This window comes from Rattus norvegicus, chromosome X (genome assembly GCF_021556685.1).
Source record: "Rattus norvegicus strain SHRSP/BbbUtx chromosome X, alternate assembly SHRSP_T2T, whole genome shotgun sequence".
NCBI lineage: Eukaryota > Metazoa > Chordata > Mammalia > Rodentia > Muridae > Rattus > Rattus norvegicus.
Genome location: NC_141554.1, coordinates 36,858,326 through 36,885,325, shown reverse-complemented (window position 1 = coordinate 36,885,325; position 27,000 = coordinate 36,858,326). Strand labels below are relative to the sequence as shown.

Sequence of the window (27,000 nt, the reverse complement as noted above, 5' to 3'; positions counted from 1 at the left end):
ATGACAGAATATGTATTAGGTCACAAAAGGATGATAACATATGCATTCTTGGGTTCTGTGTCTAGATCATGAATTTTCTGGGGGGCAGGTTGGGGTAGGGGTTAGAGACAAGAATCGGAAAACTGGCCTAAGGGACTTATTTAGTGAACCTCTGTCCTACTGCAGGGCTTGTCAATCCCCACCACTCTATCCCATGTAAGGTTAAATAAAAAAAAAATTCCTTGCACCTCGAGGGACATAGATATTCTCTGTTGCTAATACATTGTATGCTTATTTAAAAACCCTTTAAAACACAAACTGAACAAAAAAATTCTCAGGTAAGGGCTGTCTAGAAACAGGCCTTGGATGATCTCAAGCCAATTCAGTAGCTTTCCTTCAAGAGCACAAGGGCCAAATTTTCACCAGTCACCAGCTAATTATCCAGGCTAAACAGACTTAATGGATTTTGGCCATTCCTACATATTATGGACTATGTCCAGGCCTCCTTGTGGGCTCATTGTGTACAATCTTGTGTTTGTTCTTCTTAGCCCAAGTCAAATGGGAGAGTGTGGGGCCCATTTCATTAAAAATCCAGGCCTGGCCACACAAGCCTGTAATTCCAGTTACTCAGGAAGCCAAGGTAGGAAGATCACAAGACCTACAGCAGCTACACAGTGAATTCAGTGAGAGCCAGGAAACTTAACGAGATATTTTTCAAACGAAAAACTGAGAAAAGAAATGCTGAGCTACATGACTCAATGACAGTGTGCTAGCCTAGCATGCATTCAATCTCCAACGCACACACACTCACACCCCAACCCCCAAACATACAATGGAAATATTGTTCATGAAAACTGAGCAGGACGCACTCATTTTTAAGGGAATAGTTCCTTAAACCACACCTGCAGAGTCTCTGTAATGAAGGAGAAAGCACAAGGTGAGTAGGGCTAATGCTCACCTACTCTGTTGAGCTCCAAGAGGTCAGGGAGTTTGGAAAGTTACTTCCCTACTCTCCTAATCCTTACCAACAATAGAACGCAAATTACATTTTTGATATAGAATGATTGTCTCCATGAAAGTCTCGTTCCCATCAACCCTGACATTCCTTATAGCCCAGATCTTCAATAATAACATTGTTCTTGCTCTTTTGAACAGTTAAAAATTTATAGAAAATAAAATTATCAGATACCTAGCCAACAAAGACCCCAAAGTTAAAAAAACAAAAAACAACCAAGCAACCAAACAAACAACACTTAGCTTAACAAATTCAGCTAAAATTACCTTTGATCTTTCCATATAAATTTTCTATTAGTTTTAGCATTTTTGGGTAATTTCCATTGCGATACCCTCATTAAAATATGGGTCATTTAGCAGAAGTAAGAATTACACACATTGCTGCAAAGTTATTAATCCAGAGAGATTATGTTGCTTTTGGCTTTCTAAAATTTAATTTATTTTTAAGTACCTGTTTATTATAACTCCAAATATAATTGCCTAACGGTGTGAGAGCCTGGCCTTTATGATCTAGCTGCTTTAGATTTTCTGAGACTTCTCTTATTATTGATCACATGATAAGTGTGAACGTGCCAAAAGTGTGTGTGTGTGTATATGTATGTGTATATGTATGTGTGCGTGTGTGTGTGTGTGTGTGCGTGTGTGTGTGTGTGTGTGTGTGTGTGTGTGTGTGTGTATAATGTATTTTTCTTTTTTTCTAGACAGGTTTCTCTGTGTAGCCCTGGCTGCTCTGGAACTCACTCTGTAGGCCAGGTTAGCCTCAAGAAATATATATATATATATATATATATATATATATATATAGTTACTATTTTCTATTTTTGGATACAAAAACCTATACACATAAATACACACACACACACACACACACACACACACACACACCCCTATTCATACACATGTACATATACAATCAAGTTTGTTCACTGTGGTGTTAAAATCTAAAATCTTAAGTATGTTTTTAATGTGCTTTCTTCTAGTTATGAAAGAAATTTGCTGGAATAAGATTCTTTCACATGTGTATGGATTTCTTAAGTTTCCTTTGTAATTCTGGGAACTTTTATTTTTAAGGCTACATATGTCATTAAGTAGCGTTTGAGTTGTTGAATGTCTTGTTCACTGAGAGTATACAGTAGTACAATAAAAAAGAACCAATACCAATTGGAAAAAGTAAACAATGTAAATAACAAGTCCAATAATGAACATAAATTTTGTTACATTGTTTAGTGGAATGTAACAATGTATGTCCTTTCATTCTTTATAAAATCGTATAAGAGGAGGAAAAGTCCTTTGGAATTCTTATTCTATTTAATCTTCTAGAGATCTTTTGCTGTTGTTGTTTCTTTTTTATTTATTTTAAGACAAGGATCCATGCCAAGATGGCCTCAGATAAAATATGGAGCTGAGGCTGGCCTTCAATCACTGATCTTCATCTCGAGTGCTCGGATGACAGCCCTGAACACTTGGTTCTTCTAGATAATTTATTATGATGATTAACTTTAATTGTCATCTTAATACAAACTAGAATCATCTAGAAAGAGTCTCAAAGAGAGAGTCTCAAAGAGGGACTCTCTTTATTAGGTTGGACTGTGGCATGTTTGTGGAGGACTGCCTTAATTAAGTTAATTAATGTGGCAAGGCCCTGCCCACTGTAGGCAGCAGTATTCCCTTGGCAAGGAGTCCAGAACTATATAAAAGTGGAGGAATTGAGCAAAAGGAACCAAACAAAAGCCTGTATGCATACATTTCTCTTTTCTCTTGATTGTAAATGTAATGTGACTTGCTATTTGAGGTTCCCGTCTCCATTTACCCATAATATTGGATTGTAAGTGAAATTATTCTGTTTTCCCCTCTCTTGTCTCTCGGCCAGGGTGTTTCATTACAGTAATAGAAAGAACTAAAACACCAAATCAGAATTATTAAGAGATTAATTTTTTAGTAATGAAAAATCTCCATCCTAGAAGTGACACTTTTTCATTATCAGGTGGTTTCAAACTGAAAATGTCACTAAACATTAAAAATTGAATAGGAATAAGTGACACAGATATACACATTTTTAAAAGCCCATAGAAACCCACATGAAGAGCGAGCTGCACATGTGCTATATATGTGCACGGGGATGGGAGGGTTGGGGGGACTAGGTCCAGCCTGTGTATGCACTTTGGTTGGTGGTTCAGACTCTGAGAGTTCAAAAGGTCCAGGTTGGTTGATTCTGTTGGTCTTTCTGTGGAGTTCTTTCCCCTCCAGAGCACATAGTCCTTCCCCCAACTCTTCCATAAGAGTCCCCCAGCCTCCATCTACTGTTTGTCTGTGGATGTCTGTATCTGTCTGAGTCCTCTGCTGGGTAGAGTCTCTCTGAAGACAGTGCTAGGGTAGGGGGATAACTAGAGAAGTCTCCACCCTCTGAGAGGAGAAAGGGGGGGTAAGGGATTATGGGAGGGGGTGACGGGAAGGGGGGCCAGCAATCAGTATAAAGTGAATGGAAAAAAAACCCTCTCAAAAAAAAAAAAAGAATATTGCTAGGCAGCGTAAAGAGTCATTACTGAGACTGAAGATTAAAATGTAAGCAGTTTTACCAAGTCTTTATTCTCATCTAAATTTAAAACTCAAGCTTGATAATTTTAGATCTATCATAAGGATAAAAATTGATCCTTTTCAAAACCTGACTTTAGCTTTTATATAAAAGTTAAAAAAAGAGAGACAAAAGTCTAATAGAGTGTTGGTGGAGGAAACGTCACAGGTGATCACTCTAATACAAAGCAAGAGGGGCTGGGGATTTAGCTCAGTGGTAGAGCGCTTGCCTAGCAAGCACAAGGCCCTGGGTTCTGTCCCCAGCTCCGAAAAAAAGAAAAGAAAAAAAAAAACAAATAAGGAGATAATAAATGTGATTTAAAAAAAATAATACAAAGCAAGAGAATGAGCAAGGCCAAAATGCAGGAAAAGTATCTCTCCAATGTCACAGGCCATGGAAAGCATCAAAGACACTGGACAAAGACCTTTGGCTGAGTAGTAAGCACATGGTTGCTTAGCCTTTCATGCTCCAGACATTATGTCATTAAAAACGCCAGCATTCAAGTCAAACAAAATAAAAATTAAAAGAGCAGAATTGTCCCTGGGTGAGAGCAGTCAACTTAAATAGCAATTGAAGAAACTACAAAACAAGGGGTAATTCTAAATACATTGAAAAACTGCCCAAATCAGTAATAGTGGCATAAACTAAAACAAGTATATAAATTAATATATACATAAGAAAAGAAATTTAGGCAAACTAGCAATCAAATGCAAACTGAAAAACTACTAATTAAGGAATTATGACACTAAATGCAGATACTGTGGGATTAGAAAGACATTATTCTATAGGGACTGTAGCAATGACCTTATATGACTTCTATGATGGAAGTTTGGTCTAGATTATCAATTGAGTCCCAAGTATTTATTTGTGAACACACTAATTTGATTTCAAGAATCCATGAATCCAAAGGAAGTAATGTTGACTGCTTTATAAAGTTGTACTAACAAAACCATGGATGCCATCTATATGCCCCCAAAGTGATTACCTAAATTCAGCAGTAACTGTCTGTTATTAATAGATCCAGATATTAAAAATAGACAATGGTGCTCTAATAAAAATGTAACATATAAGTCATAAGCAGGATAATCATTTAACTTTACTTTCATAAGCATATAGACAAAAGATTAGGAAAAAAAATCTATCTAGTGTTGGTAGCACTATTTCTACATGGTATGGAGGCTTTGGATTTTTCTGCTATCAACCAAATTCATTTAAATATATTCATATGCCTGTAAAGTCAGACAAACTCCTTGAGCTCACCTGTCTCTCCACATGTCTTGAATACAAACACGTCACTCAGACATCCAAGGTCCTCTACATTGTATTTCTACTGTTTTCACCCACGTGTGCACCTCTCACAGCAAGCTTCCTATTGCTTCCCTAAAGAGCTGTATACCTTTTCACCCTAGTGCCTTGCCTCAGACTCTCTGACCCACCTAGATCACCCTTGCTACCTGGCCAAGTACTGCCTACATTCCTAAGAAATACCTCCTGGATTAGTCAGCTCCAGATCATCACAACAGGGATCTGAGATCAAGAGAGTAAAGGTTTATGTTGTCTCGGCGGGTTAGACATTCTGTTGTGATCAGTTGGCCTAGATGCCGTTGGAGCTGTGATGAAGAGGAACATAAGGCAGTGGGCATGTAGTAAGTAGGCCCAAACTGTGAACAACATAGCCAGGGGAGCAACAGGAAAAGGGAGGAACCAGGGTACCATAATCACCTTTAAAGGCATCATTCCCAATAATGTAAGACTCCCTTAGTGAACCGTTCTTAAAGATGCTGCCATTTTCCAATAGCTATGCTTTTCTACAGTTTGGGGGCTGCCAAGCTTTTCCATGAAGATGTTTCTAACTCAGTACTAACCTGATCACCAAGAGGTATCTGTCCTTAGCCCTCGTCACTCAAAGAAGTTCTTTGAGAAAAGGTTTCATGGATCTTAGGCTGGAGTGCAAATGACTAGGTAGTCAAGGATAATTAACTACTGCGACCTCCCGATCCTCCGACTTTCTAAGATTACAGGTGAATACTGCCTCACCAAGGGACTTCATCGCTTCTTATTTCTTGTAATTGAGTTCACCTTATTTAGCAGATTGTCTTTGTTCTAATACTTTCATTCGATTGTACAAGTTAGAAAAAATGGCTCTATCATTCAACTTTCTCTAATACTGACAAACTGCTTTATCGCATTAAGCAGATAATGAGTACTTTCAGAACTGAATAAATTATTGCCACAAAAAGAAAGTAGAAAGAACGGAAAATGTTTCTTGAGACTCAGCATGGAGTTTTTTACAGTGACAAAGAAGGAGAAAAGTAATTATGAACCTGTATTTTCTTCTTTGTGTCTGCTCAAGAAAATTCTATCCATTTTTGGTAATATTTTCCGCAGGCATGAAAAAATGAACTTGGGATTCTGACGAACCTGTTTTCAACTGAATGTCTGAAGAGATATCCTTGTGGATAATAAATACTTTTATTTAGGAAAAACATCATTATGGCTTATTTGCCATAAATCTTTCTTGAAACAAAACATTACTAATGAAAATAGAGACCGTGCAAAACAAGTGAATGTTCTAAATACAAAGTTACTTTTTATTCTCTCTCTCTCTCTCTCTCTCTCTCTCTCTCTCTCTTTCTCTCTCTCTCTCATATGTGTGTGTGTGTGTGTGTGTGTGTGTGTGTGTGTGTATGTATGTATGTATTTAAAATCAGGATTGCACTTTTAGTTCACGCTTACCTGGAACTCACTATAACAGACCATGTTACTTTGGAACTTGAATGCCCTCCTCCCTCATCCTCTTAAATTCTAGGATTACATGCAGGAATGGACCCCATCAGCTTTACCAAAGTTAATTTCTATAAACCAGACTTACAAGGGAGAATACATACAAACTAAAAACCTCATCACATTTCAGAGTACATGTGCAACTTTCAGGTGAGGAAGGCCTTTCATGGTTTCTACTTTCCTTGCCAATAGAAGTCTTTAATGACCACAACTGCCTCAGAGAAAGCTCACATAGTAGTTCACCGATACCTCAGTGTGTATATTTAAAGGTAAAACCATCCCAGTACTTAATGCCATACACAGTGCTGATTCTGAAAAAAAAATGCTTGTCTTTATAATAAACCATATGAAGGCTTTTTTTGGGGGGGGCAGGTAATGGGAGCTGGTTAGAGATAGCTCTTAATTTAAAATGTCAATCCAATTCTTCCAATGGTCTTCTAATGCATATCTTTACAGAGTGCTATATTTATCTAAAGAGTGGGTACTGAGCACTGTGCAAGGTATTGAGGAGTGAGAGAAATACAAAGCTTCCCCTCCAACTTTTATAGGCTGCTCCTAACCAAACCCATCCATTATCTCCTGGAGGAAATGAACAATAAACAAATCAGACAATTACAGGCTAGGAGGGAAAGTAAGCAGGTCAGGAAGCTACTTAATAACCAGCGAAGGCCTCTCAGATACATTTAAACCCTGAAAAGACAAAAGAAAAAAAATACATACTAACTGGGGAAAAGCATCCCAAGCAAAGAGAAATGGAAATGTCCCAAGATACAAACAGACTCATTTTGTTTAAAGAACACAAACGAGGCAGTGTGTTTATATTTTTCAAACTGTGGGTCATGTTCTGGAGAGTGATGTCAACTTTGTAGGTCACTGCATTTTAAAAAAAGGAAGTCAGATAGAAAATACATCAGGTACATGTTTTTAGACTAAGTATTCAAATTTTGCTTTCCGTGTGTGTGTGTGTGTGTGTGTGTGTGTGTGTGTGTGTGTGTGTGTGTGTGTGTGTACTGGGTTGTTGGTTGTACATTCTTTAATGCAGAGAGTGGTCAAATCTTCACTAAGCAAAGAGAGAAATAGCAGGTAAAGAAGTAACAGGTAGCTGGGAGCTTCACGACTCATGATTCACATTTGTAGGCCACAGCAAAGAATTGGGACTTGATTCTAAAAACATACACTGGGGAGACACTGAAGGGTTCTAAGCTTGGACGTGACACGATCTAACTTGACATCACAATGTTGCTGAAAGATTATTAAAGTGAAATCCAAAAGGCTTGAGTAGCAAGCCAAGCTAAGACTCTAACACCAGAAATTCTGAGCAAATTTCTTAATCTTACTACATCACTTCCCTCATTTAAAGATGAGATGGTTGAATCAAGATGACCTTTAAGACCTCGGAGATTGCATAATTTATCTATTTTCTGCTTGCTCCCTTGAGCATAAGTAAAGGACAATTATAGAATCGCCAATTCATTAGTTGTGAGTTATATCTCAACTTATTATAAACCACATAGAGATAAAGTATACTCCTATGGGAAGTTACTTTAGAAGTACCTCTTTACTGTAACCAGCTAGGACAATAGACGCGAATAAGATCTCTGTGCTAAAAGTGAACGGAGTTCTTTTGCAACTCTCTGGTACAAAGTTTCGTGCATGAAGAAAATTGGCCAGGAGGCATGAAAAGATTTACCAGCCAGGCTATTTGGAACAGATTTCCTTATTTCTTCTAGGTCATGAACTGATATAATGCCCAACAGTAAAATGGTGTACGAATCTTCAGCTAAGCACTACAATCAAAACACAACAGTTTAATTCTTTCCACAGTAACCAAATGACTGAGGCAAAATCTAAATTGAGCATCTCCTGGTTTTTAGTTCTACACTTGATGATCTGATACATGTTTCTTCACTTACTCTCCCAATCTTATTCGCATTTCACAGCTATGGAAACAGGAACACAGAACATGGAAGTAAGCTATTTTGTGTTAGGGGGCTTCATTAGCATCAATCAAGGCAGACCGAAACCTGAGCCTTTTAAATTCTGTATTTATAACTTATGCTAAATGTTTAAAAAACTGTACAAGCACTAAGTCATCAGATTAAGTACTTGACGACTCAAGTATCCATGACCATTGAACAGAATGTTCAACCAATAAAAACAGTTCTGCAGTTACAGAAACTTTCAAGTACAGAGTGTGATGAGATAACTTGTGAGTGGCACTTTTGGTTTTAAGAAGCGGAATTAAGCAAAATAAAAGGAACTGGGTTACCAAATTATGTACAAAGTATATGGCAACAGTACAATGGTAGTTTCCAGGGTTCGTTTTCGGGTGAAAGGCCAGCAAAGGAACCATGAACTGCACAGGGTCACCTATGTCATTGGCCAAATAGCCTGCCAGGCCCATGAACACAAGGAGATACTAGACGTTCTGATTACTAACTTACAATAATCGGTTAAAGGAATAAAGAAGCAAGCACACCATCTGCCCAAGTGAAGCAGCGCACACAGTATGGCAAAACCCTTGAAACTTGTACAGCATCTTTCCAGTGAGGGTTGTAAAGGTCTCTTAACATCTCCCGGCAAAAACACCCACAAACACGCCAGCAAAAGTTGGATGTGTTCACTGCATACCCCACTTCAAGTCACAGAAAGCATGCTCACCTGTCACATACTCAGCTTCGAATCTCCGCCGGGTCTCAGAGATTAGCTTGGCTTTATTCTGAGCGTTATTCTGGATGGGAGACATAACAAAACCTTAGATGATTTTGGTCTTTACCCAGATCACTCCCAACACAGCTTACCTGCACCAGAGCACACGGGCCCGTGGGCCTGGAAGGCCCACGGGCCCAGCAGCTCTGCGATCCTGCTCACCTCGGCCATGGTCACAGTCGCGGAATCGATTGTAGTTGTAGCCCTCGCTCCTTCCACAGCCGGCAGTCAAGTGTCTCATCACCAGCCAGCCCAGCCCAAAGGTAGACCAAGAAGGGAGGGAGGGGGAGGGGGGTCGCGTGACACCAGAACGTAGAAGGAAGTGCTTTCACAGTGTCCAATCCTATAGTGTTGTCCGGGGGTAGAGGCGGGAATATGTGCTCTGCTGGGCTCCCACTTGCTTCTCTAAGGAGAAACTCCGCCTGCCGACGTCCTCCTGGAACTGCTGTCCCGCCCCCAGTAGCCTGGAGCACTCTGATGCTTTCCCTGAAGCTCAGCCCCTACAGTTCAGCTGGCCATTTGCTTCAACCACTCGGAGGCTCCGCCCCGCTCAGGTCCCCTCTGGCAACCACTTCCAGCCCGCTTTGCCGCCTGAATTTTTCAGTCAACTATTGGGCCGGTTGTCCCAGCATGCAGTGCGCGGGCGGGAGGTTCGGAGTTACTTGGTGGATCTGGAACGTGGCGAATTGGCTGCCTTGGAGACCTAGTTTTGTTTTGTTTTATTTTGTTTTGTTTTGTTTTCCTGACCGCTCGCAGATAATTTGCATTGTGAGTATTCGCTATATCCAGCGATTATTTCTGTTAAGGCTTTTTGCTGTAGTGGGGCAGACCTGCAGCTTGGTCTGTAGCCTAGATTGGCCTCCACTCTCAGACAGGAATTTCCTGTGTCTGTCTCTCTAATCGAGATTACAGGTATAGCCACCACAGTTGTGGACTAAGATGCTCACAAGGCAAATGTCTTTGAACTCCGAGTTCAAGAGGTTATAGAAAGTTAAAAGGAAAGATGCTATATTAAGGTACTTGTGCATGACGAGTTGTGGGTAGGACTCTTGTTTCTGCCATGTAAGTGGCATGTGTGGTTGTCACAGCTGGAGAATGGGAGTGTAACTGATTTCTAATGGGTAAAAGCCAAGGATGCTGCCAAACTTGCAGGACAAGTCACAATGCCTATCCAGAGTAAAATGCGAACATTGCCAAGGCTAGTAAAAGCTTAGATTTATAAAGTACTGGAACAAACTTTATTAGCCTGTTAGTTTACTTGAACACAACAATGCTGCCTTTCTTAAAAATCGATCTATACTGAAGACTACTCGACCTGTAAATTGTAGAAAACGTTTTCCCAGGGACTGGGGTTATAGCTCACCGGTACAGTGCATGCTAAAGGTCAGTCCACAGCAGCCCTTCCCATCCACCAAAAAAGACAACCCAAGCCTCCCATCATGTACCACAGGGTTTTCAATATTAGTGTTTTTCTGGGAAAAACTGAACACATTGTTTAAAACTTGTTCAAAAACTTTCATAAAAATATTTAAGTAACTAAAATCTCCCCTAGACTCCATTTCCCTGCTTTGATACCCATATTCTTTATTAAGATTCAACCCCTGTGATAAGGATTGCATTCCCTTTAACTGTAGTGTGATATTCTGTCTGTTTACTTTCTTACTGGTAATCATTCAGATTTTCAAGTTTTACATTGCAAATAGGAGTGCAGTATATATTTCCACCTAGTAGTATTGCTTTATATGTGGGTCCATTTCTCTGGGGTAAGGTTGGAAATCCAAAGATACACATTTCAGTTCATTGCACGGTTAAATTCTGTAGCCATCTCTCTTACGTGTGTGTGTATGTGTGTGTGTGTGTGTGTGTGTGTGTGTGTGTGTGTCCAAGGCACACATATGAATGTCACAGTTACAGGATACTTTTCTGGAGTTGTTCTTACCTTCTACCCTGCTGAGGCAGAGTCTTTCTAGTTTCTCTTTCTGCTTTAAAATATTCCAGGTTTATTCCTGTGGGCCTTCAGGAGGGTCTGTCTCTGTCTCCCATCTCAGGAAAGGAATGCAGGACACATCAGGATATCAGGGTTTTTGTTTTTTGTTTTTTGATTTGTTTTGTTTTGTTTTGTTTTTTTACTTAGTGAACTCTGCTCCTCCCACTTGTTCAGGCTTGCACTGCTAACACCTTTTCCATTTCTCTGACAGACAGCACTTTAAATAGGACATTTAAATAAAACTTCTCCTCATAACACATTCAAGTATTTTCTCTTAGTTATTCAGTCTTAGAATTGTTTTTAAGTAAGTATGACATTGTCACCAGGTACATGATACATACCTGTAATCCCATTTCAGAAGCAGAGGAAGAAGACTTAAGAGGCCAAGGTCAGCAAAGGTCCGTTTCATAGCCTATGATAGATTTCTAACAAAATATGTTTTGTACTGGTGTCTGTTCTATTCAGTCTTTCTCTTTTTTTTTTTTCTTTAGGATTAAAGGCCTCAGCTGGAATCCATTTGCCTTTGGAACTGGTTCAACACAGAGACTTGATGTAGTAGAGTGGTTGGCAAACAAGCAATGCCATTTAATGAGCAAGCAAAGTTCTTGTGCTATAATGGGGAAGTCCTTGTTTTTCAGTTGTCTGGAGGAGAGTTTGCAGATTTAGAAAAGCCTACAGATCCATCTGTCTTAGGTGTCAAAAGGATGATATTTGACAGAGAAACTAGTACATTCCTTCTGATATCCACAGTTTTTTTAAACATCAATGAGAAAGATTCTCATTTAAAAATTCTGTGTTGTAACTGTGTGTCAGATTTCAGAACTAGAATTAACCTTCCTTGCATTTTGATACAATGTAGAAAATACAATAGCAAAGCTTTCAAATATTATATACTGTTTCTTCACAGTCCCAACCAGTTGGAAAAACTTTTGAGTTTTGAACTAAACCATGCATTGGACGAGAGGGCAAAGATCTTTGATGGCCCTATAGTTTTTTGGCAATATCTCAATCAATTCTTCTATATCTCTTCCGAAATTGGGAAAGTTACTAATATATCAGTTAGCCTTTCCTCAATCGAGTGGATAGGTGAGATTGAAAATTTTGGCTTAGGTTTCTTGGGGCTAGCAGATCCATCTGGGGATAAATATAAATGTACCCGCAAGCTTTCAGAATCAGATTATGAATTTTCCAATTCCAGCTTTTGTGCATATGCTCTTAAAAGTCAAGAAATGTTAAGCAATAGTTACCTGATCCCTCTGGCTTACAGTACTGTGGTAACTCGTGTGCATGTCTGTGCAGCCGAGATGGTGAACAAGCAGTTAAAAATGTCTCTGATTGCCCTGACGCGAAAGAATCAGCTTATTTTGTTCCAGAATGGCATTCCCGTAAGAACTTGTCAGCTTCCATTTCTAGATCCCCGTTCAGTTCAAATTCTAGATGCAGGGAAAAGAAACCGATTTTTCATCGTGTCATTCCTGTCCAAGGCTTGCGCTGTTTCAGAAAAGAAATTTAAGGTACAAGGGCTTAATCTCAACCTTCTAAGAGTTCCGTTGGTAACCTCGGGCTTTTCTTTTCTTGTGTTTTACTTTGTTTTGTGTTCTGTTTTTTTTTTTTTTTGTTTTGGAACAGAATGAGGGCTTAATATATATGTATAGTTCAGGCTGGCTTTAAATTTTCCATTCTGCTTTTTTGGCCTCCTGAGTCTTAGGGTTACAGCCTTGTGCTACCACCGTACCATCCTGATTTTTCGACTTTCTAAGCATTCACGTTTTGTAAATCAGTTTTTTAATCATTAGTCTTTGTAGACGATTCATTGTTTTTGTTTTTGTTGTTGTTTTTTATTTGTTTCTTTCTTTCTTGAAGTTTCCCGTATTCCTGATGGTGGTTTTGGGCCTGGGTGTTTGAAGTCATAAAGGCTTTGATTTTAGAAGCATCACGTATAACTTTAATTACATTTGTCTTTTTATTATGACTATAATTTCTATTAATGTAAGCATATTGGAATGCCAAAGTTAGAGGAAGTACAGTAATTATATTTGAATAATTATACTTAGCAATTAAGGCAAAACAATATATATGGTGGGATTTATATTGGAATGGAGTGTTTCCTAATATTGAATTCTGAGCCTTTACTATTTATGGCCTTCGGTGAGAGGTTTTAGAGAATAGAATGAATACTTTATTAAATACTAAAATGATATCTCTCATAGCAGTTCTGTGCCCATATAGAATCTTTCCTTGTTTTAGCCAGGAAGTTGTTGATTCTACTTTATTCCAGGAAAGAATTGATGTAGATGACAGAAATACAAATGAGCAAACATTCAAGTAAATAATGAAAATCTAAGTCATCAAATATTTTCTTTGCTCCCAGACAAGCCCTTCCTAAAAGCCCCAGAGATATTTAATTCAGTGATAGGACTACATTTTCTCTTAGGCTTTCTCTCAAGTGGAAACTGTCTCTGCACGTTTTGACAAGAATCTCTTTAGTGAACATTTCAATTTTGAGCCCATTGTCAGGTATGCACAGATATTTGTATTTTCAATAGAAGATTCATATGTTTTGTAGTCATACTCTACTAATGTAGCCACTAGCCCTAAGGAGTTATTGAGTATTTGAAATGTGAGTGCTTTGAATTAAAATGTATTAAAAATATGAAATCAACCTGAGACTTCAGACTTAAGTAAAGGGCTGGGTATAGTGTCACATCTCAACAGTGGGCAAAACAAGGCTGAACTAATACAACCCTGTCTTTGAAAAAAAAGTATTTAGTAAAAATGCAGTAACATATTGTGATTCTTAATTGATTATATTGAGTTAAAATGGTAATATTCTGGATATACTGGATTCAATAATCAGCCCTCCATATCTAAGTGTTCTACAGACATTGATTCTGCCAACTACAGATTTAAAACATTTCACATAAACTGGGGTTTTATTGAATATTTATGAACTTTTTCCTTGTCCCTACTTCCTAACTAATATAGCCACTGTAATGTTGAACTTTCATTGCATTTGACATTTTAAACAATCTAGATGTTTTATAGTATATGGCAGGATGTGGGTATTATTATTATTATTATTATTATTATTATTATTATTATTGATGTTTTGAGGCAGAGTTTCACTGTGTAGCCCTGGCTGTCCTGGAATACACTTTGTAGACTAGGCTGGCGTGAACTCTGATATCTACCTGCCTCAGCCTTCGGAGTGCTGAGAATAAAGCCATGTACCACCATGCTTGGCTGTACATTATATGCAAATACTATACCAATAAAAATCCAAGAATTTTTAATCTACAGAGGGTTTAGGAGCTAATCTTCCACTTACACTGAGAGGTGACTACATTAAAATTGTCTTTACCTTTTTACTGAAAGTTTAAAAATATATGTGTGCTTCTTATTTTTGGTTCAATTGTATTTGTATTAAATAGCAGTGCATGAAAGATTCATTATAAATATGCATGGACATTCATGGATAGTTCTTTGATGTTTAAATGCCCTAGAAGTCCCAGGAAACTCAGGATCTACACCCATAAAATCTCACCAACATGACTGTCTAACACATGAGCTGAACTCATGAAATGAATTTTGATTGTCAGTGAGTGTCTCCTATCTTCAGTTCATTATACCCCATAACTGTGGGAAGGCAAGTGGATTTTCAGATATGCTGCCTTCCTATACAAGCAAAGAATCATAGCTTTAAAAAGTAGGATTGTAGGACCAGAGTTGATATTTCATTATGTAGACTGAAGTGCCCTATTTACATTCTTCTGAAGCATAAGCTACCTCCCTGTGTCATCTAGGTAACATTTCTATTTTCCTTGGATTCTGAGTGGTGAGTTGAGCTATTCTGCCTAAGGGAGGTGATCTGATACTTGTGTTAAATTAGCTCTATGGGCCTTTAAGAAATCTATTTTAAATTCCCCATCTGCTATTCTATTATAAATGTAACAGATCATTCTATTTAGGTAGAATGCTTCTAGGTATCCTGCTGCTTGTCCCTGATAATAACAATACCTCTTCCACTACCACTGGGTTAAGCTGTTAAGTTCATCACCTTTCAATTATCAGGGCTACTGAAATCCTTGGATAATTGGTCTTATTGTAAACAGCGTCCCCACAGAGGCTTACCGGGAAATAGGGTCATCCTTAAATTAGCCACGCTGTAGAAAAGACTCCTTGCTAGAGTTTTACTCATGCTAAATGTTAGGCTTCCCAAAGTTTTAGTTATGGGAAGGGTTTGAGTTTGTACCTAGATCATAAGATTTTTAAATATAGAAATTGGGACAATAAATGCCTCTAGATAAGCTTTCATCAAATATGACATAAATGTCTTGGTATTTGGTTTTGGATCCTGTACTAGCTTTATCTTTAGCTTTTATATTGCCACTTCCATCAGTCGTTTGCAAGAGTGCAGTCACCAGTTTAGAACTGCATGGAACAGAAGGACTTAGGAGTTGGTTCACATCCTTTTTCTGTACTCTTTCTGTACCACTGCCTTTCTTTCAGGTTGTGGCTAAGTGGGAACAACTTAGCTTGGTACTGGTTAATGACTTTGCTGGAGTTGGAACTGAGCAAGTCCTGGTCGTTTTTGAGGACTCTCTGGATGCAGATCAGCTGACCTCATTTACAGTAACAGATTTTGTCAAAATATGGTATTCAGTAAGTTCTGTTTATGTGGTTTGATTTTTACTATATCTATGTAGATACAGATATATAATATATCTTTTATATTGTTTAGTCAATGTTCTAGATATGTTATATATTTAATATGATATATGTATATATCAGAGAGAGTCATTTTAGTACTTAAATGATTTCATACTTTAAAACTCTATTATGATATCCCCTGAATCTTTTGTATGTTAACCTTCTCAACAAATGTTATATAAGTTGACCACGTTTTTTGTTTGTTTGTTTTTTTTTTACCACGGTTTTTTTATAAACTTGTATTATGGCATAGCTAATGGTCACTCAAATGTCAGTAGTGCTGGAAGTGGATTTTATTTTGCTTCTGAAGTATCATTTTGTACCAGTAAGCAATATTGCATTGATGAAGGAATAAAAGAGCAAGAAACTCCTTCTGAAAAGAGGAAGGGAGTGATGTATGATGGCTTAGTGATGAGGGCACTGGTTGATAAGCCAGATGACCAGAGTTGTATGCCTGGAATCTCCATGGCAGGAGAAAGCTGACTTCTACCCGTTGTCCTCTGGCCTCGACATACATGTCAGCACACATGCTGTGCTGTGAAACACCCCCAGAAATAAACAAATGCAATGAATGCCATAAATGCTTTAAAAGAAAAGGAAGACATGACGTAACCTTGAAACCTTTCTCATCAGACATATTATTTTCCCCAAAGTTTCCGATCTGAGCAGAATAAGAATCTCTCCAATTTTTTTTGTTTGTTTGTACAATGAAGATAATTGTTCTTTGCTCCAGGGTTTTCTAGAGAGTAACGAGCTGATACTTTGTGATACAGTATACAAATGTGAGGTGGTAACAGCAGGGCCCACAGGATACTTGCCTAATTACCAGATGTGGAAAATACATGATATCTTTTTTATGAAGAACTGTCCTTTGGGTAAATGTGGTTTGCATTTTTTTTGACCCTCTGAATTTTCAATTTATTTCACAATTTGTGTTGATCTTTTCTGTCATTAGACCAAACCACTGGATTGCTGTGAAGACCCTCTGGCTGAAGAGGAACATGAAAATTATTATTTGGTGCTTCCAGCACTGGAAGCCCAATTAGACGTTAGTGTCTCTGTTTCCTGATTAACTCTGTGTTTTTCATTCATGAGTTCTAACTGAAGCACACAGCATTGAAAGAAAGCTGCTTGTAGGATGAAGCAACTCTGTGTTTAGAAAAGAAGGGTATTTTAGAGAACTCTATGTTTAGGGCCCTGCCGTAAGAAGCATTTAATAATATGAAAGTAGATTGTGGTGTTTCAGGCCTGTGATTTTAGCAATTGAAAAGGTAAGACAGGGAAATTGTTAGTTTGAGTCCAGCTTTGTCTATACACAGCCAGGGCCACACAACAAGACCTGTCTCAAAAATAATAACTGAAACTATTGATTTCACATATAAGTATATTGTCTAGAGATGATAACTTTTTGTTCTAGGATTTAGTAGGGTTGACAAGCTATATGAGCACAAATGAAAGAAGGCCTGTTTTGGGAGCATTCTGGTGTATATGATCAGTAGTATGTTACAGCATGTCTCTTACAGGGACAATGAATATAGTGACTTACAGCAGATTAAAAGACACGTAGCAGTCTACTCCCATCTTCTTGCTGTGAAAAGTCAGGTGTGGTGGCGCATACCTATAACCACAGCATTTGAGAGAATCAAGTATTTAAGGTCACTGCATACCAAGTTCCAAGCCAGCATAGATGAGACTCATTCAGAAAGACCATGAAAGTCCCTGTAAAAGAATGATTGCTTTTAGCTAAATGTACCAGCTGTACTGCACTGTATTCATTTTCATTACTGACAATATTCCTAACATGATGTTCAAGGCAATGTTTCTTAATCTGTGGGGCACAAAACCTTTGGACGTCACCTATCAGATAACCCCGAATATCAGATTTTTTTTTTCATTGTGATTCCTAACAGTAGCAAAATTGCATTTATAACAGAATAATGTTATGGTTGCAGTTGCCAACAACATGAGAACTATATTAAAGGGACAGAGCATTAAGAACCACTGCTGTAAGGGAAGGATTTCTTTAGATTCCAGTTTCAGAGAATTTAGTCCCTGCCTGGCGAGTGGCAGTTGCTTAGGGCTTCAGATGAGGCAGCATATTAGGACAGTATGGGTATGGTGGAGCACAACCGCACATCTCGTGGTAGCCAGGAAGCAGAGTATGCTGGGGTTAATGTGCTTCTTCCTTTAAGCCTATGGGTGATGCTGCATCACGTCCAGAGTTTCCCGTGCCCCCTTTAGTTATTAATGTTGGAAGTACCCTCACAGATCATGCACTCATTAATTTTTTTTTTTTGTCAACTTCACAAAAGAAGCCAGGGTCATCTGGGAAGTGGAAAGTGTTTTAGTGACTGTTCCTCCTCTACTCCTCATTTTCCTCATGATGAAATATATAGTCCCAGAAAGATTAAATGCCTCAGAGTTAAAACTCGAGTCCATTGCCCATTATTAGCAGGGAATAAAAATGGAGGACCCAGACCGGGAAGAAACCATTACGTATGTAGCAAATGTTGATGTCGTTGTTTGTAACATCCCACAAGTAGACAGAACACAAATAAATACTGCTCACCAGAAGTAGAGTGTACTCCTAGGAGGGATTGCTGTGAGACACTGAAAAGGAAGATTGACAGCTATTAGGGGACAACAGCAGGGGCAACCTTAAAATCTGATGGACACATGATGATCCAATTTAGGAAATGTTCAGAAACCACACAAGAGTAAAAAGTCTCAGGAATATGTACAAAATATGCTAAAATCCAGAAACAATGTTTTGGTAAGACTCCAGGTTAGTGTTACCTCCTAGAAAGAAAAAAAAGAAAGTAAGAAAGTGTTCAGGTCTCCCAGGTAGCTCCTAGAGTATATACATTTACTTGGATAAAGTTTTGGGGGTGCTGACTTTACTTTTAGACTTCAAACTTTTCCAAATTATGCCATTTGGGGACTGCATAGTAGAATTCACAATAAGGAATATTAAAGCAGGGCTCAGTGTCAAGTAGGGTAGTCTGTTCCTATATCAGGTTTTTGTTTGGATTTCTGGTTGAAAGGAGATGAAAGAAACAGTTCTTAATATATGTGGGAAAATTCTAGAAAGGTAAGCCATCTATTGGCTACAGGATTATGTGTCTGCAAAAGGGTGGCAAGGAATACTTTGATATTGATTAAATTTCTTACAGTGAGCTTGTTTTAGGTTTTTGGTTTAATAACCAAGCTTCACAATATTTTAAACTAGAGATTTGCTATTTTTTGTCCTGGAGCACAGGGGACAGGATGAAAAAAAAAACAATAGAGGCCAGTGTTAATTTCAGATAGTCCATTTTCAGTCAGCCCATCTTGAATGGATATATATTCTCCCACCTAAATTAATAAGTAACCAAGTATATGAGCAATGGAGTATGAGCAGTCCAAAGCCAGGAGAGCTAGGCCAACATGAAATGCCTCAAAATATTAACTACACACACTACACCCTTTGTAATGATGTATGAGAAATAAATCAGTCTCTCCTCCTCTAGTCATTGATTTCAAAGAAGTTTAGTTCAACAGAAAAGAAGTCAAAAGTTTTTGAAATATGGAAAGAATATTTTATTGGAAGCTGTATTAATATTTAAACAATCTCACATGTCAATATAAATGAAACAACTTCAGTCAATCCAATGACAAGACTGTTTTAGTAGCAAAATATAGTCCATGATTATTTTCATCCTTAGAGCTAAAATCTAGTAATCTTGTAACAGTAAAAGAAATGGATCCCTCTATGCCCTGTTCTGAGCCAAAGGTAGTTTCCTCAGTAGTCTTCAGCAAATGTTTTGTCAGTAGAGTGTACCAGGACAAACCAAATAAAGCATATTATGATTATTATTTTATCTTGCCTTTAAATTTTTGTTGTAAAAAGTGTATGACCAGAATTTCAAACTTCAGTTTAAATCTATCTGTGATGGTTTTACTCATCTGAACACTGTTTTGAAACAAATTATTTCTAAAAGAAAGGGGTTTTGTTTGGTAAATGTAACTGTTGATAGCCCTCAGTTTTGTCTCGAGTGGTACTTGTTACTAACTCAATTATAAAATGGATACTTACTGTATGGAGAGTCTCAGCTTGGTGACTAATCTCTGTAGTGGTTACTTCCGGAATCTTACTGTGAACACAAAGTAACTCTTTTGTTAAGAGTATCAGTTTATAAACAAAAGAGCTTTTCTCTGTAAGTGTTCTCTGCAGAAGTTTTATGGAGAAAGTACTTCCTGAACTCAAGATGATACACCCTGTTTCTGTTGAAATTGTGGGTGACTTTTTTTCCTTTTGTTTTACAGAATTCTTTTATTTTTCTTAACCAATTCCAGCAGCATATCTCATTTAAGGATAAATTTATTGCAAACTCTTGGAAGGCTCTTTTAAACTCAGTTTATGGGAACGTTGATAGTATGCCAAGTGACGAGGAGGTACAGTTAGAACAGGTACAGTTAATTATGAGATTTCTTTTCCTTTTATCACTTAATCAACTGACAATGTATGACTTATGAAAGGCTTTATTTAAATTAGAATAAAGTGACAAATATTGCTTATTGGATTGAAAAGAATGGCAGAGCAATGTTCATAACATTGAAAAATATTGGATTCAGGAGCCCAATTTATCAGTCTGTTTTAGTTCAAAGCCAGCTCTGCCACTTTGTAGCTGTGTGACTTCAAGCAAGTTACTTAGCCTCTCTAGTTCACTTGCCTTATCTGTAAAATGTAGAGATTCCTACAACTGGCGAGGATGCTGTGCTTATCATGAGGGTTTACTGTATTGATGCACAGATGGTATTTAGATATCAAAGTAATAGATTCAATAAGTAGTACAGTCATTTTTCCTAACTCTGTGATTTCTATTTTAATTGTAATCCCATGTTTATGGAAATGACTTGAGAATGGTCTGGAGAATAATGATAAAACTTCAGCAGAATTCTATAAACTACCCATAAAAGGATGATTTAGTCAGTTTTATTAATGCAGAAGTTCGGATTCTGGGCTCAGTGCAGCTGACAGATTGTTTTTTTTTCAACATGTTTATGCTATATATTATCAAACCTTATTAAAATCCAGGTTTATGTTCCCACTGACTCTATATTGGATAGCTCCTCTTCCAGTCAGATCATGACTCTTGACCTGAGTGTGTGTGTGTGTGTGTGTGTGTGTGTGTGTGTGTGTATGTTTCATGAATTTTATTTTAGTAAATTGTGTGCAACCTGTAATTTTTAAGTTATTTTATTATCTTTATTATTTATTATTATGCCCTATTATAATTTATTTTAAAATGCTTCTGCAGTGCCTAACCTATTGACATTGTAATATGGTATAATCATCTACAAATGTATGTGGCTATATTCACGGCTACCTTCCGAAGGATGTGGTCTATGGTTCTTAGGCCTGAAATGCTTCATCAAGTCATAAAGCTACAAAGTTGATTTGCCTTATATATACATTTTGAGTTATTCAGTGCATTTTAAAATAGTTCTCTATCTTAACATTTTTCTTTAAGGGTGGTCTTGTTCCCTTCTGTGATGAAGATGAAAACAGTGTCCCTACCCCTGAGGAAAACTTACCAGACAATTTTCCAGAGCCAGAACATGTTATAGAGCAGACATGGTGCCATGTGCTAGATGATGACTTAGTTGTTGGCGTGAAAGTCACATCTTTGAAGCCGTAAGTAAATTTTAAGGTAATAACGCTACAGTAATACCGCATACCAGCACTGCTTAATAGACGTCAACACAAGGCACTGCAACTTTGATTGTTCTAGCCTTATTAAAAGTTGAATAAAAGTAAATGGCATTAATTTTAACATTTGATTGGTTCCCTTCTGCCCAAAGTTTCATTTCAACATGTACTTAATTCAAAAAATATTAATGAGCTATTTGTTTTCATTCTGAGCTTTTGAAGTTTGGTTTGTGTAAGACACTGCAGTTCACCCTCGCTATGTCTCTAGTTAAGCAACATTCTCTGATAATAGAGGAATTTTCTTCTTTGGGCGAGAAATTATGGGTAGGAGAATAATATCTACTGTTTCCGTGAATCTGGGGAGCCATAAATGGGCACGTAGAGAAAGAACAAGTTGAAATGATTCTGCTAGTGTGTATATTCAACTAGCCTAACAGTAATGGAGTCCAAGTAATTGGAGGCTTCCACTAAGTTTGTTTATCTTGTTTCAGTGAGGTTTTTTTCTTTTCTTCTTCTTCTTCTTCTTTTTTTTTTTTGGTTTCCTAAGACAAGATCTTTGATCTAGAAGCCTGTTTTGCCCAGCCTGGCTTCAAACTCTTGGCCCTCATGTCCCAAGCGTTACAGCTACAGTAGGGTTCCAAGTGTGTGTTACCATGCCTGCTCGTTCAATAACTTCTAAGATGTGTGAGGCAATGGACCATATAGGGTTTGGGATTTCTGTTTCCTGTGGTGACTTAGGTGCATCTATTTTCTAGCATACAAGTTTTGCAAACCTGAGTATGTATGTTGTTTTTCTTGTAATGTATATTTTGAAACTCTGCCTTGCCCCCCTGCAAAGTTCTATGGGCTGATGTTGCTGATTTCATCCTGTGATGTCCCTTTGTATGTTTCCCTGTCACCTTTATTTCCTTTAAATCAGGAGTTAGATCTAGAGGCTGACCCAGAGTAGGATTCGGCACCATATGATATGTTTATTAAAAGATAAAGAGAGGGGAATTATGTTCTATGGAGGCATGGTGAGGTATGGCGGAGAGGGTGCCTCTGCGGGCCCATGTTGAGGCATCTCTTCCCCCTCAGGGACCAGCCACACATAGTATAGAATAGAGTTTATTCAGGGCATGGGAAATGGAGTTAAAAGGATAGTAGGGGCAAAGAAAGGCAGAGAGAGAGAGAGAGAGAGAGAGAGAGAGAGAGAGAGAGAGAGAGAAAGAAAGAAAGAGAATGAATAGAGAACTATAGAAGTAGAGGTTGGCCATGAGCACATGGAGAGAGAAGGGGGTAGGGGATGGGGAGAGAGTGAGGGCAGGGAAAGCAAGAGCAAGAGAGTGTGGAGGGGCAAGCAGCACCTTTTATAGTGTCAGCCATACTTGACTGTTGCCAGGTAACTGTGGGTCAGACCTTAGACAGAATGCTAACAAGCGTGATGTTTGAATTTATGTTAAGAGTATACTTCATAGATGGTGCCTTCTTTCAGGAAGCATGTAAAAAGGCTTTGGGATTTAGCAGCCAGAATTACCTCATAAAGACAAGCTCCTCAGTAGTTATATATATTTACATCCTTAAATATTGTGATTTGTGGTTGGAAATAAAAGCCTGAACGTGACATGGGGCTTGTTGGGACCTGGGTAGATTGTGTTTCTGGGTATTTTTTCTATGTGTGGAGATGAGAGCTATGGTTGGTCAGTTGACTGTGGCGTCTTATTGTTAGTAATAAAACCCAGCAGAAATCCATGCTGATACTGTCACTTTGGACTAAAAACTTGGTATACATAGTCTTATCACTACCAGTCTTGTATCTCCATTTCTCCCCCAACTCTTGCTGAAAATTTAGTTCTTCATTATGCCAAGAAAATTGTTATTTTCTTCATTGTACAATCTGTATATGATATTGGAGAATCATAATATCAACAGTATGATTATTATAAATTGTTTCTTTAAAGGTCTTTGCATAATTTTAATATAGCTCCATAGGCCATGTAGATCCTCACTTTGGGGGTGTATTGCTGTTCCTTGATGATGTTGATAGAATGAAATGTGCCTAAGTCAACCCACATCATAGTTCTAAACTGAGAAATATTTATCGGAGAGGAACTTCTGAAAGACAAGAAATAATCTATATTTAAGTTCAATTTTCAGTTTCTTGGGAGAATGTAAGACAGAAGTATTTTCATATTTTATGTTAAAGGTATTTTATTCTAAATTAGTAGAACTTAAAATGACTAGCTTCTTTTAGTTTATTTTTAATATTTTATTTATTTCTTGATAATTTTATACAATTGGTTTTCATCCTATTAACTCTCCTCCCTCAACTCTTCCCAGATCTATTTCCACTTCCCTCCCTACCCCACTTCCACCCCCCTATTTAAAAAAAAAGCCAGCGAACCTAGTTTATTACAGCCACCTCCTCTTGGGTGTGGGGTTGGGCCTACCCAGGACTGTGGTTGATATAACTGAGGTCCCAGGCTTTTCCAAATCTCTGTGGCTTTTACTTCCAATACTTTAAATATTTTGCCTTGAAATGATTTTTCTTAGGGAAGGAGAGAATAACTGGGTTTTTTGTAAACATTTAATCATCTATTTGATTTTTTTCCTTTTTTTCCCTTTTCTCCATCTTTATTAAATTGGTTATTTCTTATTTACATTTCAATTGTTATTCCCTTTCCCGGTTTCCAAGCAAACATCCCCCTAACCCCTCCCCCTCCCCTTCTATAGGGGTGTTCCCCTCCCCATCCTCCTCCCCTGATAAAAGAACATGTAGAATAAATCAAACTCTTCTCTCTTTTTTTTCGCAGGTCTGATGGGATGACTTTATCACTGATAATGGATCAAGCCAACAGGTCCAGTTTTCATCTTATGAAGTGTCAAAGTCAGTTGATTAGTTTGAGTATGAATTCTTTTCCAGAAACATACTTGTTGTCAAAGGAAACAGGACCAGAGATCAAAAGGATGAAGCTGACCTCTGGTAGCCAGGAAGAGGAAAGCTCTTTTTGCGGACAGTCAGCTAAGGCAGAATCTACATACGTAATCACTGCTATAACGTCTCTTTCTCCACTGTTAGTATTCAACAAATTGTCTTGCACTGTGCTGCTAAACGTTAGTGACAGAGATAACCCTAAAAATACTGTGCATGATTATGTTTTCTGTGGCCACCTTGATTTTAATCTGCAAGATCTTTTTAGTAAGAACCACCTACTGGCATTCCCGAAGAAGCAATCAATAGGTAATTTGGGGGGTAATTTTGGTTGTTGGTGTTTGCTTAATTGAATCATAGATTTAGAAAAATGGTTGATAGTAGACAGAATTTAAGGCTAGCACTTGTGATGTGTTTTTCTTGTAGAACAGACGGAGAATCTTTTTTCACTTCTCACAGCATTGCCCAAGTATGCCTTCTGTGTCACGTCACCTACCCATGCCCCCAATTTAATGAAGGTATGGCTCTTAAAACACATGAAATGTGCAAAAATCCAAGAATGCACAGAAATATACCTTTATAAAAAGCTACGAAATTGTGAAGCACTCTTCTCCTGGGAGCAGAGAACAGCATTTGAAGGAATTTTAACAATATATTGCAGGTAATGCAATCCAGTTCAAACCGGTTCAGAGAAGTTTGCGTGTCTGAGTGGTCCAATAACAGTCGGGGGTGGTGTGCCTTTATTCCAGCACTCTGGAGGCAGATGCTCTGTAAGTTTGGGACTAGCCTGGTCTATAGAGTGAGTTCCAGGATAGCCAGGGCTATATACAGAGACACCCTGTGTTGAAAAAACAAAACAAAACGAATAACAATCAAACAACGTCTCTGTAGAATCCTGGGCAAGGACATGTTAAAATCATGACTTGGTATTGCTTGAATGGATAGAAAATTAATGTCTCTGTTTTAGTCTTTTTTTAAACTTAGTAATTATTTTAGGATTTACCCCTTGACTGTGGTGAATATTCAGTAAACTATGCGGCTGTTGTTACTGAGCAAATGATACATAATCAGGCCAATAGCTTAATTGCTACTAAGTTAATTGACACAGGACACGTGAATTTATATAACTCATATATTATCAATGAAAGCATGCGCTTTGATTCTCTTGATCTTTGTATTTATGAGTAAATGTTAATTGATTGCTAGAGCATTTTGCATGTGACTGTTGTGTGTTGTCACAGTCCTGTCACGTCACTCTTGTCTTTCATTTCAGGAGCCTAGGAGTTTTGTTCCAGTGTCTCGACCATCTCATCAAAGTTATTCCTGAAATATGTTCCTTCAAATATCTGAGGTTTGAAAATGAGGATTTCTTAGTTGATCATTTGTCATCCACTTTGGAGGCAGAACTGGTTACCTTTTGCTCTGTTTCTACTTCTGCCTTCGAGTATGTTAGAGGTGGATGTATGTATAACTGTAGCACAAGCAAAACAGATAATAGGGCCACGACTTTTTCAGGGAGAAGGGCCAAAATCCGTCACTACAAGCGCCAAGTTCAGAGAGAAAAAATATTGAAGCACCTGAATAGGACAGTAAATGTCAGCAGCTATGCCGAGATGACTTTGGCATTAGCTGAGATACAGTTGCGATCAGACCTCATTGTAAAGACACTGACTGATTTGTAATTGCACTTTAAAAATCATGATTTAAAGTGTTTCATAATTATTGGCCTCTCTTGTTATCCTTTGTTAATATAAATATAAAAGTTTATTATATAGTCTCTAGGGTCTTTTTTTGCTTTATTTGTGTGTGTGTGTGTGTGTGTGTGTGTGTGTGTGTGTGTGAGAGAGAGAGAGAGAGAGAGAGAGAGAGAGAGAGAGAGAGTTTGATGTAGGTTTTCAATATAATCCAAGCTGCCCTAGAACTCATTATAGAGCCTGGACTTGTCTTTTTATGATTGGAGAAATCTCCCTGCCTCAGTTTTTGAGTACCAAAATAGCAGGTATGTGCCACTATCCCAGCTCATTTATGAGCTCTGATGACACAGTATAGTAGTTCTAGTAGAGCAACAGTTCATGTGTTGTCATTTTGTCTCTCTCTGCTTCTGCTTTCTATAGCAAGGGAGGAGTAGAGACAGGAGAATTCCCCTAAATTCACTGAGGCTATCTTGATACATTCGTGGCAAACTAGAAGATACTCCATCTCAAACAAGATGGAAGGTATACCAAGCACGTCCCTGTGCTCACACGCATGGTACACGCAAAAGAAAATTGAAAATGGTTTTGGACGCCTTCTGAAATCCCAACTGTAGGTAAAAAACTAAAATACCAAATTCTAACTAAACAAAACTTTATAGATCTCAGTACAGACAAATTTTCAAGTGAAAATTCATCAAGGAACTGATGTATCAGATCTAGTGAGACATGTGAACGGGAAAAATTCCAACTACTTTCTCTTTCTGAAATAACGTGTGTGTGTGTGTGTGTGTGTGTGTGTGTGCAAGTGCTATGGTATGCATGTGGACTTCAGTGAACACTTTGGGAGTCATCCTCCTTTCACCATGTGGGTCTTGGGCACTGAACTCAGGTCATTGTTTATTGTCTTGGTACATAGTGCTTATCCACTGAACCATCCCTCTTAACCCT

The 27,000-nt window shown here is 38.0% G+C and overlaps 2 protein-coding genes across 6 annotated transcripts in view; one reads left to right on the top strand and one right to left on the bottom strand.

Annotated features, from left to right (window-relative positions):
* Mospd2 (motile sperm domain containing 2) overlaps positions 1–9,336 on the bottom strand; it is a 41,830-nt gene extending 32,494 nt beyond the window's left edge. Inside the window, exons 1-2 of one of the 2 annotated variants that reach the window (NM_001398727.1) lie at positions 9,221–9,336; positions 9,011–9,080 (exon numbers count right to left, since the gene is read on the bottom strand). In NM_001398727.1, the coding sequence (NP_001385656.1) occupies positions 9,011–9,080; positions 9,221–9,229 (79 nt within the window). In that variant the 5' untranslated portion in view covers positions 9,230–9,336. The remainder of the gene's footprint in view (positions 1–9,010; positions 9,081–9,220) is intronic. The other variant, XM_087600282.1, reaches the window with a different exon arrangement.
* A 349-nt stretch (positions 9,337–9,685) lies between these two features.
* Positions 9,686–26,135, top strand: Fancb (FA complementation group B). Of its 4 annotated transcripts, none has more exons than NM_001434340.1 (10): positions 9,686–9,826; positions 11,404–11,443; positions 11,537–12,559; positions 15,555–15,707; positions 16,711–16,803; positions 20,061–20,204; positions 21,269–21,432; positions 24,240–24,667; positions 24,785–25,019; positions 25,632–26,135. In NM_001434340.1, the coding sequence occupies exons 3-10, from the start codon at positions 11,624–11,626 to the stop codon at positions 26,038–26,040; spliced, it is 2,562 nt and encodes an 853-aa protein (NP_001421269.1). In that variant the 5' UTR covers positions 9,686–9,826; positions 11,404–11,443; positions 11,537–11,623; the 3' UTR covers positions 26,041–26,135. The 4 variants fall into 4 exon arrangements, with proteins under 4 accessions (NP_001421269.1, NP_001178932.1, XP_087456683.1 ...); XM_087600557.1 differs by lacking the exon at positions 11,404–11,443 and adding an exon at positions 13,480–13,562 and having other exon boundaries at positions 9,693–9,826; NM_001192003.2 differs by lacking the exon at positions 11,404–11,443.
* Positions 26,136–27,000: the final 865 nt, after the last annotated feature.